Source organism: Scyliorhinus canicula, chromosome 12 (genome assembly GCF_902713615.1).
Source record: "Scyliorhinus canicula chromosome 12, sScyCan1.1, whole genome shotgun sequence".
Lineage (NCBI taxonomy): Eukaryota > Metazoa > Chordata > Chondrichthyes > Carcharhiniformes > Scyliorhinidae > Scyliorhinus > Scyliorhinus canicula.
The window spans coordinates 164,272,114-164,288,856 of record NC_052157.1 but is presented as its reverse complement, the minus strand read 5'-3'; the positions used below and the strand labels follow the sequence as shown (position 1 = coordinate 164,288,856).

General features: G+C 44.6%; 1 protein-coding gene across 3 annotated transcripts in view; it reads left to right on the top strand.

The window, feature by feature from the left end:
* Window positions 1-16,743, top strand: part of ncor1 (nuclear receptor corepressor 1) — a 356,231-nt gene that overhangs the window by 117,226 nt on the left and 222,262 nt on the right. Inside the window, exons 11-15 of one of the 3 annotated variants that reach the window (XM_038814799.1) lie at window positions 2,063-2,129; window positions 3,829-4,001; window positions 5,479-5,526; window positions 8,219-8,309; window positions 11,317-11,495. In XM_038814799.1, the coding sequence (XP_038670727.1) occupies window positions 2,063-2,129; window positions 3,829-4,001; window positions 5,479-5,526; window positions 8,219-8,309; window positions 11,317-11,495 (558 nt within the window). Of the gene's footprint in view, window positions 1-2,062; window positions 2,130-3,828; window positions 4,002-5,478; window positions 5,527-8,218; window positions 8,359-11,316; window positions 11,496-16,743 lie in introns of those variants that run through there. The other 2 variants (XM_038814801.1, XM_038814800.1) reach the window with 2 other exon arrangements.

Genomic DNA, 16,743 nt, shown 5'->3' with positions numbered 1-16,743 from the left:
GCCATATTATCGACATGGGTACCACCATTACACATGAGAACTCCACCCACGAGGTACGCGGTACATACTCGTGCGACTTGGCCAGCGTTGTCTACCTCTTACGCTGCAGGAAAGGATGTCCTGAAGCGTGGTACATTGGCGAGACCATGCAGAAGCTGCAACAACGGATGAACGGACATCGCGCGACAATCATCAGGCAGGAATGTTCCCTTCCAGTCGGGGAACACTTCAGCACCCAAGGGCATCCAGCCTCTGATCTTTGAGTAAGCATCCTCCAAAGCGGCCTTCAGGATGCGCGACAACGCAGAATCGCCGAGCAGAAACTTATAGCCAAGTTCCGCACACATGAGTGCAGCCTCAACCGGGACCTTGGATTCATGTCGCATTACATTCACCCCCCCACCATCTGGCCTGGGCTTGCGAAATCCTACCAACTGTCCTGGCTTGAGACAATTCACACCTCTTTAACCTGGGGTTACCCCTATCTCCAGTTGCTCCGTCTGGACCTGTGGACTTAATTATCTGCAAAGCATTCGAAGTATCATATTGCATCTTTGACTTTGTCTACATATATTTTTCTGGAATCCACCTCTTCATTCACCTGAGGAGGGAGCAGTTCTCCGAAAGCTAGTGTTTGAAATTAACCTGTTGGACTTTAACCTGGTGGTGTAAGAATTCTTACTGTGCTCACCCCAGTCCACCGCCTGCATCTCAACATCATTAGAATTCTAATTCAAGATGTTCCAACATTTCGAACTGGAATGTTTGCTTAGGTGATTGCTATTCACATTGATACCTTGCACTGACTGAAAGTGGTTGAATCCCAAACCCTGACTACTGTATAATGTGGGCCCCTGTGGGCACAGTGCAGGTGAAAGGGATTGCTACCAATGAGCTGAGTACAGGTGGGTAGATTTGGGGATGGAGTGTGAGAGGTAATAAGACCCAGTTCAGACCAGCCCAATGACTGAATTTATTGGTTAATTCCAACCAATCTGTGGGCCACGCAGGAGCCTTCTGCATGGAAATGTGAATGCAGTGTTTACTGTTCAATAAGTTGTTTCAAATGGTGTGTGAGGGGTGGGAATCTCCCAAGATGTTTATGTGGGGGAAATGGGGCGACGCTGTCGGCAGGTAAAAGCCAAATCTCGCTGCACAGCTGACAATCTAAGGCTCCACTGGCTGCATCTGATGGTGAAAATATGCAGTGCTGCATAATACAAACTGAACAGAAAGAATTGTGAATGATTTTGAAAAAGCAAAGCTGGCTGTGCAGTTCATTGTGTGTTTCAGCCCTTAGATCAGTCAGGGAACAGATTCCATCAGTTTATCATTTCAGCAGACTCTTTAGTGTCCAGCCACTGAGTTTGGATTTGTGCACAGTAGTTTCACCAGGGCTTTGGGCTCCAAATGTATGCAGATTAATGGCAAATCTGTCAGGCCAACGTGTGGGCGACACGGTGGCGCAGTGGTTAGCACTGCTGCCTGACAGTGCCGAGGACCAGGCCCTGGGTCACTGTCGATGTGAAGTTTGCACATTCTCCCCGTGTCTGCGTGGGTCTCACCCCCACAACCCAAAACGATGTGCAGGGTAGGTGGATTGGCCGCGCTAAATTGTACCTTAATTGGAAAATATAATTGGGTACTCTAAATTTAAAAATTATTTCAGTTATAAGGCCAACAAATTTGACAGGTCGGTTGATTGTAACTTATCGGTTGATTTCTGAGTTGTAATTAAGGAAGCTTTGCACTTAAATGCCGCATATTCATTGGTGCAAACCCCAATGAAGATGCCCACTTCATAGTTGTTTTGGGAAATTGATCACTTTGACCCAGCAGAATGATACACAAAATATGTGTATGGGCATTGATGCCTTGATAACTATCAAAATGCTTCAGTGTGCGCAGAGAAAGTAACTTGACATTTATCACATAGGCAACCACCTGCCTTATTATTCATCGGCTCTTATAACCTAAATGTTAGAAACCCTACCACTCCGATATTTTCACTGAACCTAGATTACTCCCTATCTTACCACTTGTACATTTGTTTATATTTTAGGAATCAAGTCATGCGGAAAAAACTGATCCTTTTTTTCAAGAGGAGAAACCACGCTCGTAAACAGAGGGTATGCTGTCATGCTTAAACTTTCTAAATTTCAAGTATAAATGGCAATGTGAGATAACAAGAAAAAGGAAATATCCGATCAAAGTCGAACATTGAATGGAAACTGACTACTGCGGGTTGGAAGGAAGCAGTTGAAATATCACAGTGACACGATTTGCTGTCGGTGTTTGATACAAGGAAGTACTTGTAAGCAATACAAGCAATGAGGAAAAAGAGCACAAACTCCACAACAAAGGGATACACTGGCTTCATTTTTATCTAATCTGTGGTGTTATTGTGACTTTTTGATATTAGGGTATTGTACATAATGAAGATGGTGCTATAACCTGACTTCCTGTACTCCGTAACTGCCTTCAGTGGTTGATATTAGGGTATTGTACATAATGAAGATGGTGCTATAACCTGACTTCCTGTACTCCGTAACTGCCTTCAGTGGTTCTCCAGCAGTCATACATGCTTTCAATGTGCATTGTTAAGTGCTGAATGTTTGTGTGTTTGCTTGTCAAGAATGTGCCCATTACTTTACAAGATGGTTGCCTAAACATCCAGTGTGGTCTCCAGAAATCTTCTCCTTTTGCCTCTCAGTAACCTTGGAATCATAGAACACAATCATAGAATTCCTACAGCGCAGAAAGAGGCCATTCGGCCCACTGAGTCTACATCTACCCTCTGAAAGAACACCCTACCCAGGCCCACGTCCCCACTCCATCCCCATAACCCCACCTAACCATTTGACACTAATGGCCAAGTTAGCATGGTAGATGCACCTAACCACATCTTTGGACTGTGGGAGGAAACCGGAGCACCCGGAGGAAACCCACGCAGACATGGGGAGAACGTGCAGAGTCCACACAGACAGGCACCCAAGGTCAGAATCGAACCCAGGTCCCTGGAGCTGTGAGGCAACAACGCTAACCACTGTGCCATCCGGGTCCCTGGCGCTGTGAGGCAGCAGTGCTAAGCTGCCATGCCGCCCGGGTCCCTGACGCTGTGAGGCAGCAGTGCTAAGCCGCCATGCCGCCCGGGTCCCTGACGCTGTGAGGCAGCAATACTAACCCATCGTGCCAATCCTGATGCAATCATTGCAATAACTTTTAGACGTCTAATAATTAACACTGAACATGGTTTCTAAAGATTTAGAGACTATATAACACAAATGTGTGACTTAGTTATTAAATTTAATACCGTATTTCAAGGCAGCAGACAATTTGCCATCTGGACATTTTCCAAAATCAAAATCCAGTTGAAGTAAAATAGCTACAAAATATAACATGTGAGTTGAGTGAGTGTGTTTCTTGTGTGTCCTATCTCAAGTCCCAGCTAGTGCAATTCTGTGTCCTAAACATTCACCTATTACCCTTTCAAACTCCTGAGATACTCTGGCGTGACTGATCTAGCATTTTAGACCAGATTTGGCATCTCCGTTTTTTTTAACCCATGGTCCTGTTCAAGGCCTTGGTCCTAAACTTGTGTTAACCCATCTCCAAGGAATGAGTTGAGGGCAGGAAAATGTGGCTCACTGATGTTCTCCAGCTGCCCAAGTGCAAAATGTCTGTCTCCCAATGATCTGATTGAAGTAGATCTGCCTGTTGGGTGAGGAAGCTGTCTGCTGCCGCTCATTGATGATGAAGCAGCACACGTCTGAGCTGCTTTCTAACCAGAATTGCCTCGTTCTTCCATTTGTGATGCATGTTTTTCAGGAGCAGAAGATCTGCCAGCGTTATGACCAGCTAATGGAGGTGTGGGAAAAGAAGGTTGAAAGAATAGAAAACAACCCTCGCCGCAAGGCCAAGGAGAGCAAGACCAGGGAATATTATGAGAAACAGTTCCCTGAAATCCGCAAGCAAAGAGAACAGCAAGAACGCTTTCAACGGTAGTGGTTTGCACTAAATTCTGATCACGTTTCTCTAATTCCCAAATTACCATCGTATTGGAAATGCATAAATGAATCTCTCTCTTTCCCCTCTCTCTCGCTTCCCTCCCCTCCTTGTAAACAAAATTATATGTTGAAACAGAATTTTCATTATAACAAACACAACAACAATACAACCAATCCAATTCCATTTTATTCTCAAAATGCATCACCCCCCCCCCCCCCCCCCCCCCGTAAAGAAAACAAAACCTTAACTAAAAAGATGACCCCTGACAGCTGACTGTAACCAGTTCCCAAAAAAAGATTAATGGCTGCCACCTTGAATGGAACCTTCCACTGACCCCTTCATGTTGTACTTAATCTTCTTTGGTGCAGAAATTCCATCAGATCCCCTAACCAAACGTAAGGCTTTAGGCGGCAACGAGGACCTCCACCCCAGCAAAACTCACCTCCGAGTTGTAAGTGAGGCGAAGGCTAAGACATCTGCCTTCATCCCGCCTGCAGCACCGGCGAGTCCAATACTCCAAAAGTGGCCACCAATGGGCACAGCTCCAGCTGAATGCCAAAAATCCCTGACATCTTATCAAAAAAGGAGATCCAGAAACTAACCAGCTTGGGACAAGACCAAAACATATGCGTGCGATTCGCCGATCCCCTAGAGCGTCGTTCACACCCGTCCTCCAGCCCCGAGAAGAACCCACTCCTGTGCGCCCGATTCTGGTGCGCCTTGTGAACCACCTTGAACTGGATCAGACTTAAACTCGCACTTGAGGATGTGAAGTTGACCCTGTGAAGTGCCTCAGACCACACTCACCCCACAAAGAACCTACACAGCTCATCCTCACACTTCCTCTTAACCTCCTCCAACAATGCCTGCTCTGTCGCCAACATCTGCCCATAAACCTCCAAAATCCTACCCTCCCCTAACTCGGCCATGGACAGGACCCTGTCCATCAGCGAAGGCGACGGCACCAGAGGAAATGAAGGTGGCTCCTTGTGTAAAAAATCGCTCACCTAATTACTATTAAGCTATTTTGCTGGTAGGGACAACTGATTTTCAAATAGTCGTGCCAGATTGGCTTCAGCAGTCACAGGATGTGGAATTTTACGCTACCGGTGAGGTCACTCTCAATCTTGCTTTTTGACTTGAACAGTTTTTCATTGAAGAGCCTCGTCAGCTTCTCTTTGATAACCAGGTTTCTGTGGCCTTTAGTGGGGTTACATTAGCCACCCTCCAACCTGTAGGAATTGTTCCAGAGTCAATAGAATCCTGGAAGATGACAACCAATGTATCCACTATTTCCAGAGCCACCCCCTTAAACACTCTGGGACGCAGATTATCAGGCTCTGGGGATTTATCAACCTTCAATCCCATCAATTTCCCCAACACCATTTCTCTACTAATATTGATCTCCTTCAGATCCTCCCTGCTTTCTCCAACATTTCTGATATGTGATTTTTGTCCTCATTTGTTTAGACAGAACCAAAGTACGTCTCTGTTGGCTCAGATTTGCAGAAACCATAGGTTTGTGCCTTCCTATCTGCCAAGCAGTTTTCTATCCATCTCAGTCCCATGCGTCTTAATTTTACACATCATTCTGTCAGGGGAGAGGGAGGGGTTGGAGAGATTTAGAGACATGTTTGTGGAGGGTAGGTTTGTCTACATAGACGAGTTGTTAGAGAAGTTCCAGCTCTCGAGAGGGAATATATTTTGGTACTTTCAGGTGCCTAAGGTGGAAGGAAAACAGGGAATTATAGACCAGTAAGACTGACTTCGATAGTGGGGAAAATTTTAGAATCCATTATCAAAGATTTTATAGCAGAGCACTTAGAAAACAGTGGCAGGATCGGAGAGAGTCGGCATGGATTTATGATGGGAAATCATGCTTGATAAATCTCCTGGAATTCTTCGAGGATGTAACTGTAGAGTTGATGAGGGGGAGCCAGTGGATGTGGTTGATTTGGACTTTCAGAAGCTTTTGACAAAGTCCCGCATAAGAGATTAGTGTGTAAAATCAAAGTGCATGGGTTTGGGGTAGTGTATTGAGATGGATAGAAAACTGGTTGGCAAATAGGAAACAAAGAGTAGGAATTAACGGGTCTTTTTCAAATGACTAGTCACTAGTGGGGTACCGCAGGGATCAGTGCTAGGGTCCCAGCTATTCACAATATATATTAATGATTTAGATGAGGGAACAAAATGTAATATCTCCAAATTTGCAGGTGACACCAGGTATGTGTGGGAGGGTGAGCTGTGAGGAGGATGCAGAGATCCTTCAGTGTGATTTGGACAAGTTGAGTGAGTGGGCAAATGAATGGCAGATGCAGTATAATGTGGATAAAAGTAGCAAAATTAGAAGGAAAACGATAATCTGAATGGCCATAAATTAGGAGAGGGGAGTGTGCAGCGGGACCTGGGTGTCCTTGTGCACTAGTCACTGAAGATAAGCATGCAGGTGCAGCAGGCGGTAAAGAAGGCAAACGGTATGCTGGACTTCATAGCTAGAGGATTCGAGTACAGGAGCAGGGATGTGTTGCTGCAATTATACAGGGCCTTGGTAAGGCCACACCTGGAATAGTGTGTGCAGTTTTAATCTCCTTATCTGTGGAAGGATGTTCTTGCTATGGAGGGAGTGCAGAGAAGGTTTACCAGACTGATTCCTGGGATGGCAGCACTGGCATACAAGGAGAGATTGAATCAGTTAGGATTGTATTCACTGGAGTTCAGAGGAATGAGGGGGGATCTTATCGAAATCTATAAAATCCCAACAGGACTGGACAGGGTAGATGCAGGAAGGATGTTCCCGATGGTGGAGGTGTCCAGAACCAGGGGGCACAGTCTGAGGATACGGGATGGACCATTTAGGACAGAGATGAGAAGAGATTTCTCCACCCAGAGAGTGGTGAGCCTGTGGAATTTGTTCCCACAGGAAGCAATTGAGGCCAAAACATTGATTTTTTTTCCAGAAGGAGTCAGATTTAGCACTTGGGGCGAAGGGTATCAAAAGATATGGGGGAAGGCAGGATTAGGCAATTGAGCTGAATCAGCCTTGATCATAATGAATGGCGGAGCGGGCTTGAAGGGGCGAATGAACTCCACCTGCTTCTATGTTTCTATGGAGCCCAGTTTAAAATGTTGTCCAAACTGATTCAATTCCTCAAAGTGGCCACTGGATTAGAAGAGAATCGAGTTGGGGAAAAAGGGAGTGGCATTGTAACCAGGTCCCTCAGACTTGACCCTATGCACGAAAGCTCCTCCATCCTCCCCCAGATAGAGTCCGGATCTTCAAACTACCCCCATGGCAATCAATATTTGCCGGCCGCACAGTAATAGCATAACAGATTTGGTAATGGCAGCCCCTTCCTCCGACTGTCTATCCCTTTGCAAAGACGTCCTCCGAACACGAGGAGTCTTACCCGCCGAATCAAAAGTAGAAATCAATTTGTTAACCCTGCAAAAGAAAGCGTTAGGAAGAAAGTCTGGCGCTACTGGAACAAAAACACAAGCCTCAGGAGAATATTCATCTTCACCGTCTGTACCCTTCCCACTGGGATCAGAGGGAGGCCATCCCACCTCTTCAAATTGCCCTTCACTCCATCCGCCAGACTAGAAAAGATACTTTTATCTTGGGCCACCCGAATACCCAGATACCGGGATCTAGTTTTAGCTGGACAAAACGGCTGCCTCCCCTGATCAGCTCTCCTCCAGCCCAAAAAACAAAGACTTGGTACACGTGACAATAAATCAAATTCAATTCAATTCAATTGGTTAATTGTTGTAAATATTGAAGGGATCTGAGAAATAAGATGGCCGGTGGGCCTTTAACAGAGTTAGCGCAGGCGAGATGGGCCAAATGCCCTCCTGTGCTGTACATTTCGGAGATATATAATTCTATTCTCGTCTCCAAACCTGTATTGCTGAAAAGCACAATTCTTGTTTTCTCAATGGAAAGATAACCTTCTAGATTGCACAATGAAACTTGTGTGACCATCAGAGCTGAGACACTGTGTAGTACATCACAATTCTCCTTAAAATGGATGCTGCAATCTTAAAATGGGATTGGAATGGGAATTATGAATCCCTGTGATGGATCCCATGGCCCAATTGGAAGTGGACAAGTGGACAAACCTATTTCAATTCTGCTGCATCATGTAATGTGTTGTATATCACAGTTTAAAATGTTTTCTGTAAAATTTGTGATGATTGTTTTTTTCAGGGTTGGACAGAGGGGAGCTGGGCTTCCAGCAACTATAGCCAGGAGCGAGCATGAGATTTCTGAAATCATCGATGGACTTTCTGAACAGGAGGTCAGGTGTTCCTCAGAAACCATCAAATCCATTAAAGCAGACAAATCGAGTTTGTACCAACACTTCATCCATTAATAGAGATGATATTGCTCCTGTAATACAGTTTAAGCAGTGAATGGGGAAAGGGTGGGTGAAGAACACAAGGGAAAGTCGAGGGGATAAGAGAATGCAGTGCAAAATTGTTTAATTCAGTGTTGAGTCCGAAAGCTGTAAAGTGCCTGATCGAAGGATGAGGTGTTGTTCTGCAAGCTGACATTGAGCTTCACTGCGGGAGGTTGGGACTGAGAGATCAGCAAAATGGAGATTTCACATGACAGGAGGTCAGAACGCACTAGGCTGACTGAACATTTGATTTCCCCAATGTAGACCAGATTGCGTTGTAACCCAGTGAATACAGTATTCTAAAGTTAAAACAGCACACGGAAGGATTTTTTGGGGCCCGAAACATAGGGAAGAAAGGAGGTAAAAGGGCAGGTGTTGCATCTCCTGCACATGCAGTAACAAGGTACCATGGGAATGGGGTGATTAAGGAGTGCCTCCATTTTCAATGGATCACTCTGTGCCATTTCTGAGCTCCAGCATGATGTCACAACCAAACATATCTTCCCCTGCCCCACACGTTCAGTATTCTGCAGGGGCTCTTCCTTCTCTGACATCTTTGCCCACCCCTCAGTCACCCACAAAGCTCCGTCCCCTTACCATGGCATCTTTCCATGTAAATGGAGGAGATGCAGCACCTTCTCTCTCTCTCTCTCTCTCTCTCTCTCTCTCTCTCTCTCTCTCTCTCTCTCTCTCTCTCTCTCCCCCCCCCCCCCCCCAAACTGTTCAAAACCCTAAGCACACCTTCCAGGTGAAATAGTTACATGTATTTCTTTCAATTTCTGTACTCACTGCTGATAAAGAATTGGGGGAGACCAAACTGTAACATGACCTGCCATCTCTTGTACTCAATGCCTCGGCTGATTAAGGCAAACATGCCTTCTTGACCATCATATCCTCCTGAATTGCCACTTTCATGGAACTATGGACCTGAACGCCCTGATCCCTCTGTATGTCAATTATCCAAAGGGTTCTGCCATTTACCGTATAATTCACACCTGAATTTGATCTTCCAAAATGCATCACCGTGCATTTGTCTGGATTGAACTCCACCTGCCATTTCTCTGCCCAACTCTCCAACCTATCTATATTCTGCTGTATTTACTGACAGTCCCCTTCACTGTCTGCAACTCCACCTATCTTAGTGTTGTCTGCAAACTTGCTAATCAGACCATCTACATTTTCCTCCAGATCATTTATATATATATATATATATATATATATATATTTTACAAACAACAGTGGTCCCAGCACTGATCTCTGTGGAACACCACTAGTTATAGATCTCCATTCTGAAAAAACTCCCTTCCACTCTTACTCTCTGTCTCCTGTTGCGAAGCCAGCTCTTTATCTATCTAGCTAGCACACCCCAAATCCCATGCAACTTTACCTTTCGTACCAGCCTGCCATGAGGGACCTTGTCAAACGCCTTGCTAAAGTCCATGTGGACATCATCCACAGCCTTTCCCTCATCAATTAATTTTTTTCACCCCCTCAAAAACTATCAAGTTGCTAAGACGTGATCTTCCCCGCACAAAACCATGTTGCCTATTACTAACGAGTCCCTTCACTTGTAAATGTGAATGAATCCTGTCCCTCTGTATCTTATCCAATAGCTTCCCCACCATTGACATCAGGCTCACCGGCCTATAATTACCTGGAATATCCCTGCTTCTCTTAAACAAAGGGACAACATTGGCTATTCTCCAGTCCTTTGGAACCTCGGCTGTGGTCAAAGGTGATGCAAAGATATCTATTAAAGCCCAGGCTATTTCCTCTCTTGCCTCCCACAGAACCTGGAATATATCCCTTTCGGCCCAGGGGAGTTGTCTACCTTAATGCATTTTAAGATATCCAACACTTCCTCCTTCATTATGCTGACATGTCCTAGAGTATTCACTCACCCATCCCTAACCTCAACATCCGTCATGTCCCTCTCCTCGGTGAATACTGATGCAAAGTACTCATTAAGGATCTCACCCACTTCCCCTAACTCCACACATAATTTCCCGTCTTTGTCCTTGAGTGGTCCAACTCTTTCCCTAGCCACCCCCTTACTCCTTGTACATGTATTAAAGGCCTTGGGATTTTCCTTGACCCTCATTGCCAATGACATTTCATGGCCTCTTTTAGCCCTCCTAAATCCCCATTTGAGTTTGTTCCTACTTTCCTTATATTCTTCAAAAGCTTTGTCTGTTTTTAATTGCCTCGACCTTTCATTCTGGAGTGACCAACATTCTGGAGTGATTGTCATACCGGGCACATGACAAGAAGCGACCTTTCATCTAAACCAAAGATTTTTCGTAGCCTGCACAAATGACTGAAAGAAACCTCAAGCCAGAAGGGTCTTCACTGATTCTACTATAATCTGCGCAGATCTCCCCAGAGTTCACCAAAGGCAGCAGAAACATGATGAAAGGTCATTGATCTAAAACATCTGTTTCTTTCTCCATCAATGCTGCCAAATCTGCTGAGTATTTTCTGTTTCAGCAGAAATATTTCCCTTTTACCCCATAAAATCCTAATCCCACTGATGTTGGTGGTTTGCTAATATTGAAGTCCTGAGCTGTAAGTCATGCAGAAACACTGACATTAATTCCACCACAATTCCTGGAGGCAGCACAGAGGGTAGGCTGTATACAGTATTAATAAGTATTTTATGGCTGCTGTTGGTAATCACCAATTTAGATGTTACCTTCCGAAGGTTGAGTTAGTTCCTCTCTCCCCCTCCTCCCCACCATTCGATAATGACAGACAATTAACCAGTGGTAGCTGCAAGCTTGAAGTAGCTGGATAAGTTTTGAGTCCTAATTGTTAGGAAATAAACAAAATAAGCGATTTCAAAATCAGGAGAAGATACTGAATATTTTATTCTGGTGTATTAAATCCATTGGGTGGTTTATTGCAGAATAATGAGAAGCAGATGAGGCAGCTTTCTGTGATACCTCCAATGATGTACGACATAGAACAGCGGCGGGTGAAATTCTTGAACATGAATGGGGTAATGGACGATCCCATGAGGGTTTACAAGGAACGACAGTTCATAAACGTCTGGTCTGAGCATGAGAAGGAGATCTTCAAAGAGAAGTAATTATAGTCTTGTACCTTTCTGCACTGATCTTGATCATTTTTGTTGTATGTTAGAGAGTTATTCCTACTTATGCTCCGGTCTTGTGCATAGACCATCTGACCCAGTTGCCAGTACATTCCCATCCACAGCAGCTAATACATTAATATTGGACTCTATACGTAATTTATTGCATTGCTTTCTTGACAGGTTTTAGGCCAAGTCAAATGTTGTGCAACAGTGAAGCATTCCTTTCTACCCCTTGGAACTGCTTAGTATTAGGATTCAGACCAGACCCCAACAGTGGCTAGGATACTGGACCCAAAACCCTGATATTTTAGTTTATGTTGTAAGACTGTGAGGAAAGAATACTTCGATCCAGGAGTGATTGCACAAAGAAATAGGGATTTGGTACTTTGAAAAAAAACCTTATTAACACAATATTAAATTATTTAACATCAAACCTGGAAATATCTTACAATTATCCCTTAATTACTATCTCTAATCCCAATTATTAACAACAAGAAGGGAAAACGTACAGCTCTCAACCCATCCTACATCCCAATGGCACAGATCAATACTTATTTTTCAGAATAGATTTGGCTGCTGTTAGAACCCCTGCAGACACTGGCTGAATTTCTTCAAAAAGCTGTTTCAAGTGGTTTATTTCTCATTGTCCTCAGACAAGTCTGCACTACTTTAAATACTGCTAATTTCTTTAACCATCCTACTGTGAGAGCAAAATACCTTCTAGTGGACTCTGTGTTAGCCAAATCAGAATCAACTCAAAAGCTTTCTCAAAATGTCGGAATGCGTTAGCTCCACCCAACAATGACATCATCTGCTCAAGCTGAAAACAAATTAACTCCCAGGGACTTGCCATGTCAAACAGTGCATTAGCTCAGGCACTTTACTCTGGTCAATTATACCTCTGGCTCTTAAAAGATTTCAGGTCCTGAGAAACAAGATTATTTTAAAACATGACTTGCAGTCATTCTAACCCAAGCATTATACCCCCTAAATTGCCAAATGTTTATGATCCAATATATCCCAAATCCTGCATTTGTCAGATTAATGTAGGAACTCTCTCTGTTATACATGTACACAATGTTGTCAATGCAGATTAATGCAGATCCTCCCAATTGATCACGTTTGCAGAGCTAAGAGTTTCTAGGTAGTTGGATGTCTGAGCATAAAGTCAGAGCCACTCAAAATTCATCCTCTTTAAAAACAATCATTTGTGAGATGAGACCTTAGCTCGAGCTGTTGGGGAGGGTTTAAACTAATGTGGCAGAGGGATGGGAACCGATGCAGGAAGTTGGAAGGTAGTAAAACAGGGACAGAAACAAAAGGCAGTAAGGGGGAAAGTGTAAGGCAGAGAAGCCATAGTCAAAAATCAAAAAGGGCGACAGTACAAGGTAGTGACTGAGGGGAGCTCCGTGAATAGGCCCAGTAATACTAAAAGGAATAAAACGGGATGTAAAAACGTAAATGGAAGCGACGCGGCAGGTTGTTACATGAAGATATGGGTTCAACGACAAGGAAAATTAGGAGAAAAGTTAAGAGGAAATATAACTTGGGAGAGGTTACTGATCGAGGTGTTAAGATTCAAAACAGAGGTATAAAAGCCAACATAAGTGTACTTTACCTGAATGCTCGTAGTATTCGGAATAAGGTAAATGAGTTGATGGAGCAAATCATCGTGAATGACTATGATTTAGTGGCCATTACTGAAACATGGTTAAAGGATGGTCACGACTGGGAGTTAAATATCCGAGGGTATCAAACTATTTGGAAGGACAGAGTAGATGGTAAGGGAAGTGGTGTAGCTCTGTTATTTAAGGATGACATCCGGACAATAGTAAGGGATGACATCGGTGCTATGGAGGATAACGTTGAATCCATTTGGGTGAAAATCAGGAATAGTAAGGTGAAAAAGACACTGATAGGAGTAGTTTATAGGCCACCAAATAGTAACATTATGGTCGGGCAGGCAATAAACACCTTCTGGGGAAGGTGACAGGACGGTTTGCACCTGAACCAGAGATGCACCAATATCCTGGGAGGGAAATTTGCCAAGGCTCTTCGGGGGGGGGGGGTTTAAACTAATTTGTCAGAGGGCTGGGAAAACGAGCTAGAGTCCAGAAGCCAGTGTTGAGAGTAGTGAGGTACTGAGGAGGGTATCAAGGTAGCAGGAGTGTACCGGCAGACAGAAAGGTGGGTTGAAGTGTGTCTACTTCAATGCAAGGAGCATCCGGAATAAGGTAGGTGAATTTGGAGCGTGGATTAGTACTTGGCACTATGATGTTGTGGCCATTACGGAGACATGGTTAGAACAGGGACAGGAATGGTTGTTGGATGTTCCGGGGTAGAGATGTTTCAGTAAGAGTAGGGAAGGTGGTAAAAGAGGTGGATGTGTAGCATTGTTAATCAAGGATAGTTTAACGGCTGCAGAAAGGCAGTTCGAAGGGGATCTGCCTACTGAGGTAATATGGGCCGAAGTTAGAAATAGGAAAGGAGCGGTCATGTTGTTAGGAGTTTTCTATAGGCCCCCAAATAGTAATAGAGATGTGGAGGAAGAAATTGCAAAACAGATTATGGATAGGTGGGGAGGTCTCAGGGTAGTTGTCATGGGTGACTTTAACTTTCCAAATATTGTTTGGAACCTCTATAGGTCGAACAGTTCGGATGGGGCAGTTTTTGTACAGTGTGCAGGGGGAGGGTTTCCTGACACAATATGTGGATAGGCCGACAAGAGAGGGGGCCACATTGGATTTGGTACTGGGTAATGAACCGGGCCAAGTGTTAGATTTGTTTGTGGGAGAGCACTTTGGAGATAGTGACCACAATTCGGTGTCTTTCACTATTGCAATGGAGAGGGATAGGAACATACGGCAGGGCAAGGTTTATAATTGGAGGAGGGGTAATTATGATGAGATTTGGCAAGAATTAGGGAGCATAAGATGGGAACAGAAACTGTCAGGGAAAGGCACAAATGGAAAGTGGAGCTTGTTCAAGGAATAAATACTGCGTGTCCTTGATAGGTATGTCCCTGTCAGGCAGGGAGGAAATGGCCGTGTGAGGGAACCATGGTTCACAAAAGAGGTTGAATGTCTTGTCAAGAGGAAAAAGGAAGAGTATGTAAGGATGAGAAAACAAGGTTCAGTTGGGTCGCTTGAGGGTTACAAGGCAGCAAGGAATGAGCTAAAAAAAAGGGGCTTAGGAGAGCTAGGAGGGGGCGTGAGAAGTCCTTGGCGTGTCGGATCAAGGAAAACCCCAAGGCTTTTTACTCTTATGTAATAAAAGAATGACCAGGGTGAGGGTAGGGCGGTCAAGGGCAGTAGTGGGAACTTGTGCATGGAGTCAGAATAAATAGGAGAGGCGTTGAATGAATACTTTTCTTCAGTGTTCACCAAGGAGAGGGGCCGTGTTTTTAGGGATGAGAGTGTGACACAGGCGGGTTGGCTGGAGGAGGTAGATGTTCTGAGGAAGGATTTATTAGCAATTTTGAAAAACCTGAGGGTCGACAAGTCCCCTGAGCCAAATGGGATATATCCAAGGATTCTTTGGGAGGCAAGTGATGAGATTGCAGAGCCTTTGGCTTTGATCTTTGGGTCCTCACTGTCCACGGGGATAGTGCCAGATGACTGGAGAGTGGCGAATGTTGTTCCTCTGTTCAAGAAAGGGAATAGGAATGACCCTGGTAATTATAGGCTGGTTAGTCTTACTTTGGTGGTCGGTAAGTTAATGGAAAAGGTCCTGAAGGATAGGATTTATGACTATTTGGAAAGATGCAGCTTAATCCGGGATAGTCAACACGGATTCGTGAGGGGTAAGTCTTGCCTCACAAATTTGATTGAATTCTTTGAGGAGGTAACTAAGTGTGTAGATGAAGGTAGAGCAGTTGATGTCGTATACATGGATTTTAGTAAGGCGTTTGATAAGGTTCCCCATGGTTGGCTCATGAAGAAAGTAAGGAGGTGTGTGATAGAGGGAAATTTGGCCAATTGGATAAGTAACTGGCTATCACATAGAAGACAGAGGGTGGTGGTGGATGGAAAATTTTCAGACTGGAGACCAGTTACCAGCGGTGTACCACAGGGATCAGTGCTGGGTCCTCTGCTATTTGTGATTTTTATCAATGACTTGGAGGAGGGGGCTGAAGGGTGGGTCAGTAAATTTGCTGATGACACCAAGATTGGTGGAGTAGTGGATGAGGTGGAGGGCTGTGTAGGCTGCAAAGAGACATTGAAAGGATGCAGAGCTGGGCCGAAAAAATGTCAGATGGAGTTTAACCCTGATAAGTGCGAGGTGATTCATTTTGGTAGGAAAAATTTGAATGTGGATTACAGGGTCAACGGCAGGGTTCTGAGGAATGTGGAGGAACAGAGAGATCTTGGGGTTCATGTCCACAGATCTCTGAAGGTTGCCACTCAAGTGGAGAGAGCTGTGAAGAAGGCTTATAGAGTGTTAGCGTTTAATAACAGGGGGCTTGAGTTTAAGAGCTGCAGGGTTATGCTGCAACTATACATGACCCTGGTGAGACCACATTTGGAGTATTGTGTGCAGTTCTGGTCACCTCATTATAGGAAGGACGTGGAAGCATTGGAAAGGGTGCAAAGGAGATTTACCAGGATGCTGCCTTGTTTGCAGCATGGGTCTTATGAGGAAAGGTTGAGGGAGCTAGGGCTTTCCTCTTTGGAGCGGAGGAGAATGAGAGGTGACTTAATAGAGGTTTATAAGATGATGAGGGGGATAGATAGAGTGGACGTTCAGAGATTATTTCCTCGGGTGGATGTAGCTGTTACAAGGGGGCATAACTATAAGATTCAGGGTGGGAGATATAGGAGGGATATCCGAGGTAGGTTCTTTACTCGGAGAGTGGTTAGGGTGTGGAATGGACTGCCTGCTGTGATAGTGGAGTCGGACACTTTAGGAACTTTCAAGCGGTTATTGGATAGGCACATGGAGCACACCAGAATGACAGGGAGGGGGATAACTTGATCTTGGTTTCGGACAATGCTCGGCACCACATCGAGGGCCGAAGGACCTGTTCTGTGCTGTTTAAAAAGAAAAAGAAATAACTGATGTATGTAGAAATGGTACAGCAGTTATCATGGGGGATTTTAATCTACATGTCGATTGGTTTAACCAAGTCAGTCAAAGCAGCCTTGAGGAGGAGTTTAGAGAATGTATCCGTGATAGATTCCTAGAACAGTATGTAATGGAACCTCCGAGGGAACAAGCGGTCCTAGATCTGGCCCTGTG